The sequence below is a fragment of the Corvus hawaiiensis genome, chromosome 1, assembly GCF_020740725.1.
Source record: "Corvus hawaiiensis isolate bCorHaw1 chromosome 1, bCorHaw1.pri.cur, whole genome shotgun sequence".
Lineage (NCBI taxonomy): Eukaryota > Metazoa > Chordata > Aves > Passeriformes > Corvidae > Corvus > Corvus hawaiiensis.
The window spans coordinates 75,033,869-75,050,270 of record NC_063213.1 but is presented as its reverse complement, the minus strand read 5'-3'; the positions used below and the strand labels follow the sequence as shown (position 1 = coordinate 75,050,270).

General features: G+C 33.9%; 1 protein-coding gene across 4 annotated transcripts in view; it reads right to left on the bottom strand.

Moving 5' to 3' along the window:
- Window positions 1-16,402, bottom strand: part of CDH9 (cadherin 9) — a 98,346-nt gene that overhangs the window by 31,204 nt on the left and 50,740 nt on the right. For 3 of the 4 annotated variants that reach the window (XM_048311201.1, XM_048311190.1, XM_048311179.1), the window contains one exon: window positions 13,833-14,127. The exons of the other annotated variant lie outside the window; for it this stretch is intronic. In XM_048311201.1, coding sequence (XP_048167158.1) covers window positions 13,833-14,127 — 295 coding nt within the window. The remainder of the gene's footprint in view (window positions 1-13,832; window positions 14,128-16,402) is intronic. 4 annotated transcript variants of the gene reach the window in all.

The following is a 16,402-nucleotide window of genomic DNA, read 5'->3' as shown; positions in this document are numbered from 1 at the left end:
TTTTCCTTTGACAGTAATTGTAACTGTGAAGTGCATCAGATGCCCTGCATGAGAATTTGAAAAGCATTATGGATGCAATAACAAGTGGGAAACAGTGAAAAGAATGAGGAATAGTTTGAAGGACTGGTGGGTGAACAACTCTGTGTAAGTTTATTCTTCTGTGAGGCTCATTTTTCCCCTTCTCACCATAAAGTCACTGCTGAAACAGTAATACTGGTGCAATCAAATGGCAGAGATGAAACAGAGGAAAGAGTAGTCAGATTCTTTCAAGTGTTAACATAGATTACCTTTTACATTGCATTTTCTAGTGACTAAAGAGGTACAGTATAAAGTGATCTGCCACCCTTAATAAATGAACAGCAGCTTAGAAGTCTTCTTCATTTTCTTCAATACACTGTACATCTTTAAAATTAGGAAACACAGCTTTTCTAAGGCCAAACAAGTACTTACAGTCTATGTTTGAAAATAAACTAAACTCCAATTAAAATAATTAATCACAGAATTGCCCTCAAAATTTCAATTCAAAATAATGATGAAACTCACCAGTAGTATGTTTCTGGGTCTGAAGCTGCTGTATGTACAGAGGGGCTGTTCCAACTAGAAATAGTTGACAATGAAATTGATGTGTGGAAGGATCCACAAGTAATACTGTAATACGGCAATTAATTACCTTTGTTACTCCTAATTTGCCCTCAGGCAATGTGGAAATAGGCCACCCGTATGAACTGGCAGCTGCCAGATCCATGACAGATCAATCATAGCAACTCCACCACTTGTTTCCTTCTTAAAGATCAGAGCTGGCAATTTTCACCCTTTGCCCCGTCTTAATTTCTGGAATACTCCAAAAGAGAGAAACAATGTTCAGCTGTTTTTATGATTAAACATAGGAAGAGGTTGATCCTATTAGGAGAAGCAGTAGTTCATAAAGGCTGCAGCATGCTTATCTCTTGGTTAAAAATCCCTACTCCTAGCCAACAGTTTCAAAGAAGGCTTCATTTTATTTATACTTTTTTTATTTATAAACTAATGACATAGAAACGTTATTTCTTCACTACTCTTAGCTTCCTTTGTTCATGTATTACAGCTTTAAGACACTTTCTGCTTTGCTCCTTTTCTCAAAACTAGTTAATTGTGGTCCTCCAAACAATCTCTGAAGTTCTCACTTAAAAGAAAAAAAGCAAGCTTAAAAGAAAGAGTTTTCAAACTTTGAGTTCTGATGTATATGCCTGTAGTGTTGTGTATTTTGCAATGAAACACCAACAGAGTTTTGATTTTTTTTTTTTTTTTGAGAAGGAACAAGTTAACCTTCTGCACTTATTTTTCATTTGCTCCTTATTTGAGTTCATCTTATGTAACCCCTTATAAGTTTTTGAATTTCTATGATTGAGAACTAGAATAATACTCTCATTTCCATCTTCAGAATTAGTCTGTAATACAAATTAATAGAAACCTTTACAGAGTTTGTACCTTTTGCCACCTCTGCAAACAGGTACATTTTAAAGCCACATGTGAATCTCTGTTATGACCATGAAAAAGTACATAATTATTTTTACAATGACGGGCCAGCCTCATCTCTATTTTACTTGGAATCATTTTCATCATCTGTTGGAACTCCTTTTCAGGTAGTGATAAAGTTTGTCTCTTTAAAATTAATACAGCTGTGGAAAATAGTAATTTCCATAAAAATGTAGTTAATGAAACTATTATGGCAGCCCCAAATTTACATTAGTTTATAAGATGTGATTCATGAAAAGCTCTTGCTTACACCATATTTAGATATTCTGGATGTTGTCTGTTAAAATAACAATAAAGACCTATATTTTTGAGGTGAAATGGAGTCTAGAACAGAGCAAATTAATCAAATTCCAGGGTTATCTCAGTCATTTGCTTTTTAAAGTTACATTAATTAGAGTACCATTTTCACGCACAAGCAGAACACTTCCAGAGTGTGCATGTGTATATATAAGTAAATACAGAAGTAAGTATATATATGTGGGGGGGTGTCAGTGTAGGTACATGTCTAGAATATTAAGTAGGCTCAATCAAGAGACTTTTTTATTATTGTTTCTAGATATTTCATTTATCTTGAAAAATGTTCAAAATTCTTAAGTATAATGTGTCAAATGATTCAAAGGCAAAAGTGTTCTGCTAAAGACTGTTGAGTTTTCAGTATGACTGCAAATTAATTAGAAGTTCGTTGGCCATTTAAGACTCTGGTCACAGTAAATGATGCGCATCATGGGGACGATCTCATCTGGGCATATCTCACAGATTGGCATGTTTCTGACCAAAAATTTAAAGGTGTTGACTACAAATTACTTGCTTGGGAAATACTCTTAAAAATGCCTGAGCCAACTTCAGAATGCTTAGACACTGTGGTGATTAGGACTCCATGAAAATACATTTGGCATATGCATTTAAACAGTTTGTTTGTCTTCCTTGGGTAGACACACGTTCCTGACAGCCAAGGTGTCTTTTAAAATTGTAGTCATGAAGTCAGTAAGTATCAGTCTTCTGGACCATGAAATATAAGATTATTTTTTAACCTTCCTCTCAAACCACCTCAGTGCACTAAAGGTGTCGGGTATATTTTTTTTTTTCACAACTGTCACATATTTTGACTTTATGAAGAAATAAACCTTTCAAATTTTTTTGTTTTGTTTTGTTTTTTAATACTGTGTATGTAGCCTTATTTATCACAGGCTACTTATCATTTGCCTTGGAGTAGAATGAAGTAACTGTTATTGAACTGGCTTTCTCACAGGAAGCTTTGATAAGAATTTGGGGTTTATTGGCAGTTAAATGCAAGATATTCACACATATAGATACTTCAGAGGACATTAAGTTAGGTTATATTGTTCTGGTTTTTTGGAGGGTTTTGTTTGTTTTTAATCTCCTGTTAGGTGTGAGCAATGTATTTTAAATATGAAGATACAAACAACTTTCATAAGGAATAAAACTGATACTTGTACAGACCTTAATCATGCTTGATCTTAATTTTACAGTGTTACATATTTTTGAGGTTGTAGGAAAAAGCTATTCTGGAAAATCTTCTGAGGCATCTTGTAAGATAGTACAAAATTAGGTAAATGTGAGCATCAGGATTGCTTTCATTGTGGAAACTTACAGATGTACGTTTTGCAAGGTGTTGAGAAAAATAAATGTGAAATGCTGTAACCCATTTGTTACAAATGCTTAGTAAAAGATAAGTATCAGTGAGAATAATATCAAGTACTTTTCAAACAAGCAGGAGTAGAGCAAGAGAGTCCAGGATAAGACTTTTCTTACCTTCATTTTCCTGACTCTGTGAAGGCTGTGTATGGCAGGGAAAATTTCCAAAATGACTATATGATTGGCAAGAAGGAAAATTGCTGTTCTATAATAGAACTCAAGCTGAAGTATTAATTGAACTAAGAAAACCACACATGTAACTGCCATTCCTATAATTCATCTTCTGTGTTGCTAATAACTTGTCATCAACTATACTTTTTTAAATGATTTAATTTAAAAACCATCACATTTATGTAATATATAAAAGCATATATATCTAATGTATACATATACATATACATATACATATGAGCACATTTTAAGTGAGAAATTTACTTCTTTAATAATACTGTATCCATTATGGACAGATATTGTATCATATCTATTAATGTGAGTAGTGGACTTCTTGGGGGCTGGTAATCTTCTTTTCCTGTGCTTTCTACTCTTATCCTGCTGGAATGCCACAGCTAAATCATTTATATTTGAAATGCTACTAATCATTCAGATTCACATGAGATAAAGCTTTAACTTCTCAGTAACCCTACTAAAACTGAGAATTAGAGTGGAGTGGGATAACTCACAAGAATAGGTTTACAGGATAAATAAAGATTTTGGAATCTGGACCTTTGTTTTGTGAGTGATTGATCTGTTTGATGAAACTTCTATCTCCTTTGAAGACTGAGAATTATGTCAAAGCATCTTTATGTGTGTTCTGTTCTCTCTGTGTGATGATTAGTTAATTTATAATAGATTAGAAAAAAAAAAGTGTTTTATCTTGAATGCAAATATGATCCATTGTATTTTATTTATATATTTTGGAGATTCTTAGAAATTATGTAGAAATCTGGTAGGAAAAAAAAGAAAAAAAAACCAAAACAAAACAACAGAAACAACCCTGCCTGTGTGTTTTACTTTCAAAATAGATGCTTGCATGTGTTAGCATGGTTAAAAAAAAAAAAAAAAACAACAACTTTTACACTCAGCTGCTTTATGTTAGCAACTAAAGTGTATACTCAGGCATTCAGAAAGCTGTCTTTCCTTTTATAGACAACTGAAAATATTCTGCATTCAATAGATTAGAATAAGTAAGCATCCCAGATGGGCTTTAATTTAAAAAAATAATAATTTAAAAAAATTATACTTCTCAATATAATTTGGAAATTCTCTTTTATGGGTACATATAAAAAAATCTCAAACAGATTTACCTTTTATCTAGTTAATTGCAATTTCTCACTTATATCTGTGCAACCAGCCTTCCCAGCCAACTACAGAACTAACATTTGAGAAATCCCATTCTCAAAAATCATTTAAATGAAGAAAAGGATTTTTTTTTCAGACACCTAAAACTGCACAAGGATCATAATTACATGATTTCAGAATAGAACTCTGTGTGTTAGCTTGATATAAGTAGTGACACTAATGTTAGCACTTTTAATGCAGAATCTGTCCTTAGACAACGTATCATCTCCTCTCCAATACTAACCTGTTTAATTTAATGTCTGGCATATTTCAGTTGTAATGAAGGCTATAACACATGTATGCCTCTGTTTGACATGTTCCTTCTGAAGAAGACAGGTGTTCCTAATATTTGTACTGCTAATTAGTACCAGCTATTCCAGTCCTTAGTACCAGCAGTTCAATTGCTGCAGGCTTCAATAGGGTCCCATAAATGTGAGAAGGGTCTCACTGCAAGACTTATTCTGTAGCATGTCTTAAAAGAAGGAAAATTATTTGGTGGTTGGTAGCTTCAAAGGCTCATAAGGGATTAAATTAGGTAAATATAAACTGGCATCATGCATAGGAACTCTATTTACTGTGGCTCTGAGAACAGGTTGCACGTGGTTGTGAATTGTAACATGTTTATATCAAAGGGTGTATGGAAGAGTGTATGTTCACATTAAGAGGTTTGGCTGAAGCAACATGCTGTTTCAGAATGTGATATTTTTAGTTTTCAGATGAGAAGCCATGAAAGATGAAAGGATTTAATGTCCAGTCAGAGGGACAGCATCTCTAACAATGCAGAACATATCCCATTGTATTGCCCTGCAGTGTGAGCAAAAGTGCTGATGTAAAGAATCCAGGAGCATTATGCTTCTGTTCAGAGATTATAGTGTTATAGCTGAAATCTAGTGAAATAAAAGTAAGGAAAATTAATGCATCAAAAATTTTTTTGTGTAGGTAAGAGACAGGAAATTTTAATGGTAGCTTCAAGCTCTAATTTAGAGATGTGCAGGTCTCTGGTTTTCAGGGATTTTTTTAGTATTTTGGGGTTTTTTTTGTCTTTTTTTCATTTTGTTTTGTTTTCAGTGTACACAGAGAATGGGAAATAATAAATTTGTTGCAATAAAGTAGCCAGGCAAACAGTTTTGCAATGAGTCATTTCAGAGAGGTAGAAAGGGGAGGCACATTTAACACAGCCCAGGTCTGAAAATTCCATTTGGCAAGATGACTGTCATTCCAAGTCTATCATTTCAGTGTCCATTGCTGCAGTAGCTGAACTTATTAAAACATATCTATGGAGTAGATCTGTTCTAGTGTTCTATGAACTGGTAGGAAATTGAGTTTAAATGAGTTTGTGGTCAGCTTAAAACTGCATCTCCAAAGTTTAGACCAGTTAGTTGATGAATCCTAAAGTCCCATATGGTGCTATAAAAGTCACCCATCCTGCTTACTAATTGCTGCATTTGAAATTCTGGCATCTTATTTCTTCCTATGAAAAATATTTTAGAACATCATGAAAGGTCAGTGGGTGGAGGTCTAAGGGAGCTCAGAGGAGGTCACAGACTGACAGTGAGTTGACAGTGGCTCAGTTCTCACAGGACAGAAATACAAAAATTATTTATACCTTCCTGTGTTGGCAGCAAACACTAGTTATTTTTACTTGCCAACAGCACTTCTACAAAACCCCAATTTCTTGTAGCACCAAGAGTCAGCAGTTACTCATAGTCGGTGAATAAATGGTTCTGGTTTTCCCATTGTGCTGCCTCAGACTTGTGGTGTCTTCATAGGAAACCAAACTTTCCCCCATCCCAAAACAAAAGAAAAAACAAGAAAGAAAGTGGTGAATCCTGTTTAGTTTAGAAGGATTTTGTAGCTGAAGAAAATTGAATATGTCAAGTGATTCTTTAGCTAAGGTTAGACACTGCTGGATGAAAGATTCTCACCTGCTTTTACCTGCTTTGCATATTCCTGTCACTTCCCTAGTACCAACTCTGGCATCAAACCTCATGTGATCTGAACCAGGGAACAAAAGTAGTAGAAAATGAATATTGACTTTGAAAAATCCATCTTTATGATGATTTAGCTCCCTAAACTTTCTTCTTTTGGGTTCAGAGAACAGTGGGAAAGACCTAAGACAGCACACCTGGGAGGGAACAGAGAGACCAGAAGGAGAAAAAGAGTGCCACTCCTTTTTCATTAGCTTGAGATCCTATCTGTAATGTTAAAATGTTCTGTGAACCATAACTTTGTGAATGATTTGAAATCTTCACAAAAATGTTATAGATGTTTTCTACCTGGTCTTCTCTAAAACCTTTGACATGGTCCGCCACAATTTTTTTCTATAAATTGGAGAGAGAAAGATTTGATAGGTGGACTGTTAGGTGCATAAGGAATTGGTTGGACTGTCACAATAAGTGTGTAGTGGTCAATGCTTCAGTGTCCCAATGGACATCAGTGACAAGTGGTGTCCCTCTGGCGTCTGTACTGGGACAAACATCATTTAATACCTTATTGACATAGACAAAGGGATCAAGTGTAGCCTCAGCAAATTTGTAGATGACCCCACATGAGTAATGTGATTGACACACCTGAAGAACAGGACGCCATCCAGAGGGATCTGGACAAGCTTGAGAACTGGGCCCATGGGAATCTTGTGAGGATTAACAAGACTAATGCAAGGTGCTGCACCTGGATCGGGGCAATGCCCCATATCAACACAGGCTGGGAGATGAGCAGGTAGAGAGCAGCCCTGCTGATAAAGGCTTGGGGGTGCTGGTGAATGGGAGGCTGGACATGACCCAGCAGTGTGCACTTACAGAAAGCCAAATGTGTCCTGGGCTGCATCAAAAGCATCTTCGCCAGCAGGGTGAGAGCCCACCTGGAATGGTGCATCCAGCTCTGGGGTCCCCAGAACAGGAACAACATTGACCTGTTGGAGCAAGTCCAGAGGAGGCCATGAAGATGATTAGAGGGATGGAGCACCTCTCCTGTGGGGAATGGCTGAGAGAATTGGAATTGTTCAGCTGGAGGAGAGAAGGCTTCAGGGTTACCTGATTGCAGCCTTCCAGTACCTGGAGGAATCCTATAGGAAAGAGCGAGAGAGACTATTCACAAGGGCCTGTAGTGACAGGACAAGGGGGAATTATTTTAAACTGAAAAAGAGTAGGTTTAGATTGCATATATTAGGTAGAAATTCTTTAGTGTGAGGATGGTGAGGAGCATTCAAGGGTAGGTTGGATGGAGGTCTGAGCAACCTGGTCTAGTGGAAGGTGGCTCTGCCCATGGCAGGGACCTACATATCTTTAAGGTCCTTTCCAACTCAAACTATTCTATAATTACATGATATATACAATACATACATATTAGATTTTGATGTGATTGCTTATACTATATATTAGGTGTTTATTTTATCTTCAACCTGTAACAAAGAATAATAGTAATTGCAAATGAATATTTAAATTTTACAGAAATTATATACTTTGATCATGAAATGAATACATGCAGGAAGATCCTAACACTTCTGTAAAATCCAACTTGAAATCAGTGGAGCTGTACAAACTCAAAATAACCTGTTTACACTAGCAGAGCTGTAGTAAGTTCCTTGCAGACATCCTTTTTGCTGGGAAAATGTTGTCCATATTGTGTCTACAGATGAATGTGTAGACAAATGATAGAATAATTTAAGCTAAAAATAATCATGATCTAAATAAGATTCCTTTGGCGTTCAGGTGATTTTCTTTTGTAGTCTAGAAATATGGAGTTTTAAAACATCCATTCATACTACTCTAAAAATAGTATCTACCTCATCCCAAATGCAAAATACTTATAAATACTTCTATATACTTCCCTAATAAAAATACTCTACATGTCCTTAACAGACTGCATGCCCAAAAGTGAAAGAAAAAATCCCCAAATTTCCAAAATTATTTGAAAATATCCAGGAAAGATTTATGGTTTTTAACTACTTAATAAAAGAGGGTTTTGACTTTTTTACCTTAATGGTTTAAGAAAGAATTACTGGGTATTGAACTTTTATTTTATATTTTAATTTTTTTCATAACAAACACTTGCATGAAAATAAGAAAGAACCTAAATAAGGATAAAAATTCTGCATTTAAAAATTATTCTGACAGATACAAAAGTTTTGAAATTCTTTATAGTGGCAAATGCAAAAAGAAATATTGAAAGTATTCTAGTTACAGAATTTCTGCCATCATGCTTAGTTTGACTAAAAGGAATTCTAATTCTGTCTTGTAAAATATGAACTTGTGGATAAAATTTTTATTTGAAATGTACCTTTCTCTTAAACCTAACTCAATAATTCATTTTAAAATAGTGTGCACATTAACAATTAGCATTCTGAAGTTTTGCAAGTTAGCAAAGTAGTTTTTGTAAGCTTGTCAAAGTCAAGACAGTCATTCATAGCTTCTTTTTATAAATGTCTGAAACCAGAGAAAATATACAAAGGAGAAAATATAAATATTTCCTGCTGAATCATGGAACATGAGAGCTGCCTCCCTTTAGTTGTTTATACACGTCTGTAGATTAATGGCTACTGACATAAGCAAATTCAAAAATAGAAAATGTGATGGTTACTGCATTTGGTTAATTTTCTTTCTTTCTTTTTTTTTTTTTTTTTCTACCATAAGTCCGACTTGTTCTTGAAAGAGCTTCCTGTACAAAATAACAAACTGTTCTTGAGAAATGTGTGCTTGGGATTATGTGATGCTGAAAACATGGCGTAACTAAAAATAATATCAGAATGGAGTGCAGTCCTACTTAAATGAAGTAGTAGTTGTGATCATTATAGATTCCCAAGAGATACTGTAGAAATACTGAACAATGATAATGGAACGTCTAAGAGAATCATTGTATAATTGGTGTTTCAGGATATACTAGTGCACTCAAATACAACAGCATGGTAATAAGAATGGTAATGTTAATGTATATTACCCACTGTGTTTTACTGCAATCTCATCTTGCTTTTTATTCATGTGTATGTCTTTTACATATATCTTTTATTTACAGCTTTTATTTAGAATAGCTGTTCAATACAAGGCATGTTTAGTCTTGCTGTAATCCTGTATACCTCAATTGAAAATGGCCATATTTATATTTCATATATAACATTCTTCTATCAAGCCCCACTCATCAGCTGAAGAAAAACTCTTTTATTCTGATTATTTTCTATAAAAGTGGTATAATGGAAAAAATTTATGTTCCAAATTTAGATTAATATATTTAGATTAATCCTGTCATGTAGAAATCCCAAAATATGTTAGGTGTCTTTGGTTAGATCTATAAATTTAAAAAGTAGCAGTTTGAAGAAATGACTGGTAAATTAAATTAGACATTATCCCTTCTCTTAGTAGAATCCATGCAAAGACTAAAATTTGTTGTGAAATACTCATCAGCTGCATGCTAAAGAAGCTTAATGACATAAAACTGGTAAGTCTTACTCATTAAAATTAGCAAAACAGGTACAGAAGGGTGTAATGATATTGACCTGGATGCCAAAGGGATTAACTACACAGGACATCTCATTGCTAACTTCCCTTTTCAAAACGTTCTTAGTAACCTGAGAGTAGTTTACACAGTGATGTGTGGTGCTAGTTTTGATTTTATTTGGGTTTTTTTTTAGGCATGTTTCACTCAGAAAAATCCTTGGACTGAGCTTATACTCATGTAAATCTTGAAGATGAAATGAGTAGATTTTAAATGTGATTAAGACTGTACTTTTCATTCTACATTAAGAGGAAATCAAAAGATTATTCATGATGCATAATATGCATTTAACTTCTCTGAATTTTTGGGGGTTTTGGATAGGTGGTTCAGATTAGGTCATGCTTGAAATCCACCAATTCTTCATTGTGATCAAGATTGTACCTTAGAACTTCGGCATTGCATCAGTTTAAAATCTTGAACATCTTTTGTAAATTTGCTTCCTATATTATGTTTTGATTAACCTCTATGGGTCTTTCTGGCCTCTTTTTCTCATTTTTTGAAATTATATTTTATTGAAATAATTTACTAAATCTGATATAAATCTCAGGATTCTTCCAGTCAACTCTAGTATTGTCCAAAAATATAGCTACAGCAGTTGTTATCCTCTAGTACTTCAGTACAGCAGATGATTTTAATGAGAGATTCCATGTTACTGAGTTTCAGAATATTTTAAACTAACTTTCTCATTCAACTTTTTAAGTCAATATCAGTGTGAACATTTAACATGATCATTTCCATAAAATTTATCTGAAATGACACTGCAGTCAGCTCACTTCAGTGGTTTTGATTACTCCCAGTACTAACTTTGCTACACCGCATTTTAGGTTTATCCATAACAGTGTTGGATCGGATCTATTTAGGCATAGCAGGGCTAATTTATATATAACTTGATGGCTGCACAAACTAGTGCACAAATAAGCATTCATATTTCCCCTGGGCTTGAATAGGTTGTGCTGAAAATCCACATTATGCTTTCACTCTTCTTGCTATCAAACTGGTTAAACGTGATGGAGATCTGCTTATTGGTACTGAAAATCACACATTCTGTCAGAGGTGTTGACTTACCATTTTCCCTAGGGTGTTCTAGACACAGTTATTCCAAGAAACAGTCAGTAACACACTGAGAAGTACATAGTATGATTTCACTTTGAATAACAGATATACACACAGCTGGAAACATTGCTAGTGATGATTCCTCTTCAATTTCTCCATCTTAGTGACATTTTCCTGAGCTTTCATAAATATCTGCTGTTATATTTGTTGGATTTGACAAACATAATAAATATAATAGTTAAGAAAAAAAATGTGGTTTGAGACAGAAAATTGGGAAGACATAAAGAATTGAAAGAAACTGTGATTTTCCTACAGATTTTTGACCTGCTTATCATGAGTATATCTATTTCTTATAGCGTGTATAGTATAACCATATAGCAATTTCCAGTCAGAAAACTTCTTAGATTAGGTATGCAGGAATCTCTATATACAATCTAAAAAAATATCTCTCATAATTTCAAGTGTTCATGTAGGTAATGCAGGAATACTTTGACTTTTTCATTTTACTTAGTCTTAATAAAGATGATTACTCTATTCCAGAGATTCTGGATTTTATTATATTATTCTTATTTTCATCCATTTGTTAGCAGAAAATAGAGGAAAATATAGAATTAAAAGGCACTCAATTTTTTATTCTGCACTGTTCTGGTTTTCTGAAATACTCTTTTGTGATTTCTCTTTGGGGCTACTGCTTTAACAAATTTAGACTTTGGGCTTCTATTTAAGTTGTTTATTTTCCAGTTAGGGCATCCAGTTCCTTATCGGGAGGAATGATACAAAAGGATTCCAAGAAGAAATACATGTGTGCTCAATCTTATTCACATCTGTATGCTCATCCTGACTCTTGAAGTATTCTTACGGCTGACTTCAGAAATATAGAATATATGTTGCTAGAATGGACTGGTCTGGATTTGGGTTCTTCTATTCCACTTTAAAAAAATTACAAACCTACTTTCATTCATTCAAATTCAAATGCTAAAAATTCCAGTTCCAGTGGTTTTTATATTCCTAAGTGACAGCTAAATGTCAACTAAACAGAGAAAAGAATAACTCAGATACCTTCTTTTGCTTTCATATTAGAAGCCAAAGAACATTTTTTACTGTTTATATCCTTTTCCTCAAGGAAAAGTATACAAAGTCTCCTTCAAAGTAAAATTCCCCTTTACTTTTGTCTTTTATGGACACTTCCTCAACTTAAACTACATCATGGTACTTATTCTATCATCCCTCATAAAATATAAACATTTCATAGACTTAATATTTCTCGGGCAGTGCCAAAGCACTGGATCTTATTCACTTCTCTTTTATTCATGCCTCTCAATTGACTCTAATAAAGTTGGACTAAGTGATAATGTTAAACATGGACATCATGCTTTTTTCCTATCTATTCCCATTGAGTTCCTTCCTTACAAATAGATTTCAAATTAAATATGACAGGTGCACTGCCAACGTTTTTCTTTCAGGTAATATCAGCAATTTAAATTCTTAATGGAAAGGATTTCTCTATTTTCCATATATCTTTAAAGGAAGCATCCTTGGACTCTTTGCATTACACATAGTAGTATATTTTTTCCCTTCTCATGCTCACAAAATATTACTTTATTATTAAAATGTGTTTTATAAGTATATTATCAAATATTTTATTTTCTAAAATAAGTAAAAATAATATTTTATACTCTCATGTTTATAAAATAAATCCTTATTCTGTTATACTACTTCTACTGCTCTCAGAGATATTAGCTTCTGGAAATTATTTTGTGAAGATGCATATTAATCACAAGATTCAATGGGTATTTTATTGTCTCTCTTAGCAATGCCATCATCCAGGGCTGATTTTGCAAACCATTACAGTAAATCATGAGAAGTAAATAACTCTTGAGAATTTATCTGTTAGTTGTTTCCCATAGCCTATGGATTTTATGCTTACTTATCTTACGAGAGAATCTGTCTCTGCTGTAAGAAAGTGAAGCACTTAGGTAATCATGATAACTTCTGATGAGTGTGTGCTGGTGAATATTATCTATCACTTTATATATTTGAACAAAACTCAGAGAATTATTTTCCTGTTATACTGTATTTTTCACATCTACTATAACTCCACATTTTTACTTTTCATTGCAGCAATAATAAATAGGTGTAAATTTTTACCCATTAAGGCAAATATTTTTGAAACAAAAATAGTTAATTATTTAGAGACAGTGTTCATATATTTGTTATGAAAAAATTCACAATTAAATTAACAAGTCCATATTAAAAAAAAACCCAAAACAACAAAAAACCTACCACCAACAGCTATCAATACTGATAACAGAAAGAAAAAGAAAAGACATTTGTAGGAACATATTTTGCACAATTTTGATATATTAATTGATTTACATACTTACATGCTTAAAACTGTTTGTGTCTAAAAGTACAGAAAGTTTTGGTAAATTAGACCTTAAAACACAAAGGTGACACTCTTTATGTGAGTGATAGTCTCAGCTGTGACGACACTATGTAGTAACTGATGAGACAGCCATACATGCTGCATTCCGTGATGGTTCCGGTGGGCTTAGAAGAGTAAGAGTAGCTTATAGCATGGAAAAAGGATTAAAAAGTGGATGAAGATGAAACAAATGAATAAAAGCAGAAACCAGTTATTTATGATACATTGCTGGCAACAGAAATTGTTCCATGGATATTCAGAGCAGCTAGTAGCAAGTGCTTCAAATAATAAATTACTTATAACTTCCCAGTCAGCTCAAACCTGTTTGCATTTTACATAAGGAGAAGTTTTTACCTACCAACTCCAGACATCTCCGGAATACTGGCGGTGTACATGTCCTTCGTGAATTTTGGTTCATTGTCATTGATATCGTGGATTTTAATGATAAATTCAGACTCTGGCTCCACTTGTCTTCCAGTTTTTCTGTCTATAGCCTTGGCACGTAGCACATATAGGGACTTTTCTTCTCTGTCCAATTTCTTTGCAGCATGAATATCTCCTGTATTTTCATCTATAATGAACAGACTGCCAGCCCCATCTCCTGTTAATATGTATTTTAAATTTCCATCTCCTTTATCTTGGTCAGTGTGTAGCTTCAGAGAGGTAGAAAAGAAGAATTTTATAAATATATATATTGTTATTACAGACCAAATAATTCATCATATATGAATAAGTCTGTACAATCTTGACTATAATTGGGGTCAGTAGTGGTTATCTTCTGTCACTGTTGGAGAAATTGAAAATTTTAGACTCAGTCATACACAAAAAATAGCTCCAAACAAACTCATAAGGACAGAGGATGATGTAAAAGATATTGAAATAGTATTTAAAATAACAAACTTATAACAAAAATTTGTATTTCTTTGAACAGTCTGACCAGAAACTACCAGAATTCTCCTTTTTGTAAGATGACAGAGAGTGTAAAACTCCCAAATTTCTATTTTGCATTTACTTGCTGATAGGGTAACCAGTTACCTTGAAACAAATGGGTTTTAAGGATTAGAGATTCTGAACTTCCCCAAATCACCTATAAGTGTTCTGATTTAAGTAACTTATGTTTCTAGTTGTATTGTTTTCTTTTTTATTTTTTTTTTAAGAAACATCTTATCTCCGTTGATTATTTCTTTCTTTCCAGTCCTCTCCACACAGAAGAAATAATTTTCAAGAACACTAGGAGGTAAATGTTCAAAGCATAGAGGGGTTTAACAATCCTTTTCCTACTCGACCTCCTCATAAGGGTTCAAAACTCTGTCCCTGTGAACTTACAGGCACTGGTTAGTTTGCCATATAGCACCATTATAAAAAAGTGTCTAAAACCAAAGTCAAAACAAGCCATTGAAGCTGACCCAGGCACTAGAAATTCTCATATAATGGACTTCTTCAGGTGTCTATTCCTCTTATTTCATTTACATATCCCTGTAGTTCATTTTATTAGCTTCTGCCGCATATTTTCCTTATATAAATCCTTACAGTCACGTCTGGTCACAGATTGGTGACTTGAGTCCTTCTGAAGTGTGAACAGAGAGAGTCTTATCCTAACATGTTTTTTAATTCTCTGAGTAGAACATAGTATATCATCAACCCGAGAAAATCTTGTTCAGTATCAGTAATGGTATCATTCTAGATAGTCACTAGAACAATAAGTTTGTTTTTGCCACATCTTTCCTTGTTTCTGTATTCCTGCCAGCGTTTACCTCCATGTTTCATAGGTGAGCCTTGCAAATTTTTATTACTCTACCTGTATGAAGGATGATTGCAATAGATTTTGTCCAAATTATTCACTTTATTTTTTCCTCCATTTTAACACTGTATCATAACACCAGTCACCAAGTATTATCTGATTACTTCTTTGGCCTTCCAGAGATAAGACTGGATGAGATAACTATCCAAGGTAGGTCACCTCATAGTAAGTACTAGGAGCTACCATATTCAGTGTATATCTGTAATAAATACCTGTGAAAATTATTGAGGATTGCATGGTCGTCTGCTAAAAAGAGGTCCTATACACTAAAAGCTGCAGATGAATAGCAAGCTGTAAACATAAATAGTACGAGCTTGCCAACCTCATTTTGACTGCTCATATGAGCAACTCAGCTGGTAATCCAGGGTCTACAACCTCTCAAAAGAGACAACAATAAGCAAGTAGTGGGACTGGTGATCTTTTCTATGCTAACAAGTGGTTCTAACAAAAAATCTTATATGTCCATTGTCATTCCTTTACCCATCCTCTTAACAACACACAGACCCCCCCCCAGAGATAAGGTTAATTTATTTTATCCATCTGTTCAAACTGTCTACAGTGATGCCAGGTAGCTCAAACTGTGATAGATATTTTAAGCTTCCTGCTTATCTCATGTTTCTACCAAATGATAAACAGAATTTTCAAGCATGCTAAAATTGTGAATAGAATGTGATTTCCTAGCAATGAAGAGTTCCGCTGCCTATTGCCAATTTACTATTAGAAAGTACTAAAATAACATTTGCAAGCTATCACTAAATGTGACAATTTCTAATTCCTATGTATGTTTTGTTTTGCTCTTCATATTAGAGGAATCTCCATTAATCTGTGAAGCAATTTTGCAACATCATAGCTTGTGAAAAAGAAAAGGGTCCATTTTCATATATAAGAATAAATAAAGCAAAACATTATCTGGCATCTTATAAAAATAAAATACTAGTTGTGTGAAGCAGAGCAATTAAGCCCTCTTCTTACTATTTGAAATTATGTAATTACAAAATATGCTTTTAACTTATGAGACAAAGTAACTTCAAACGATATTGTGAAGGTTTCTGCAGAATAAGTATACTGATAAATATATTTGTAAAGAGATACTGCAATGTAATTCTGACAATCTATACTGTGTTTCT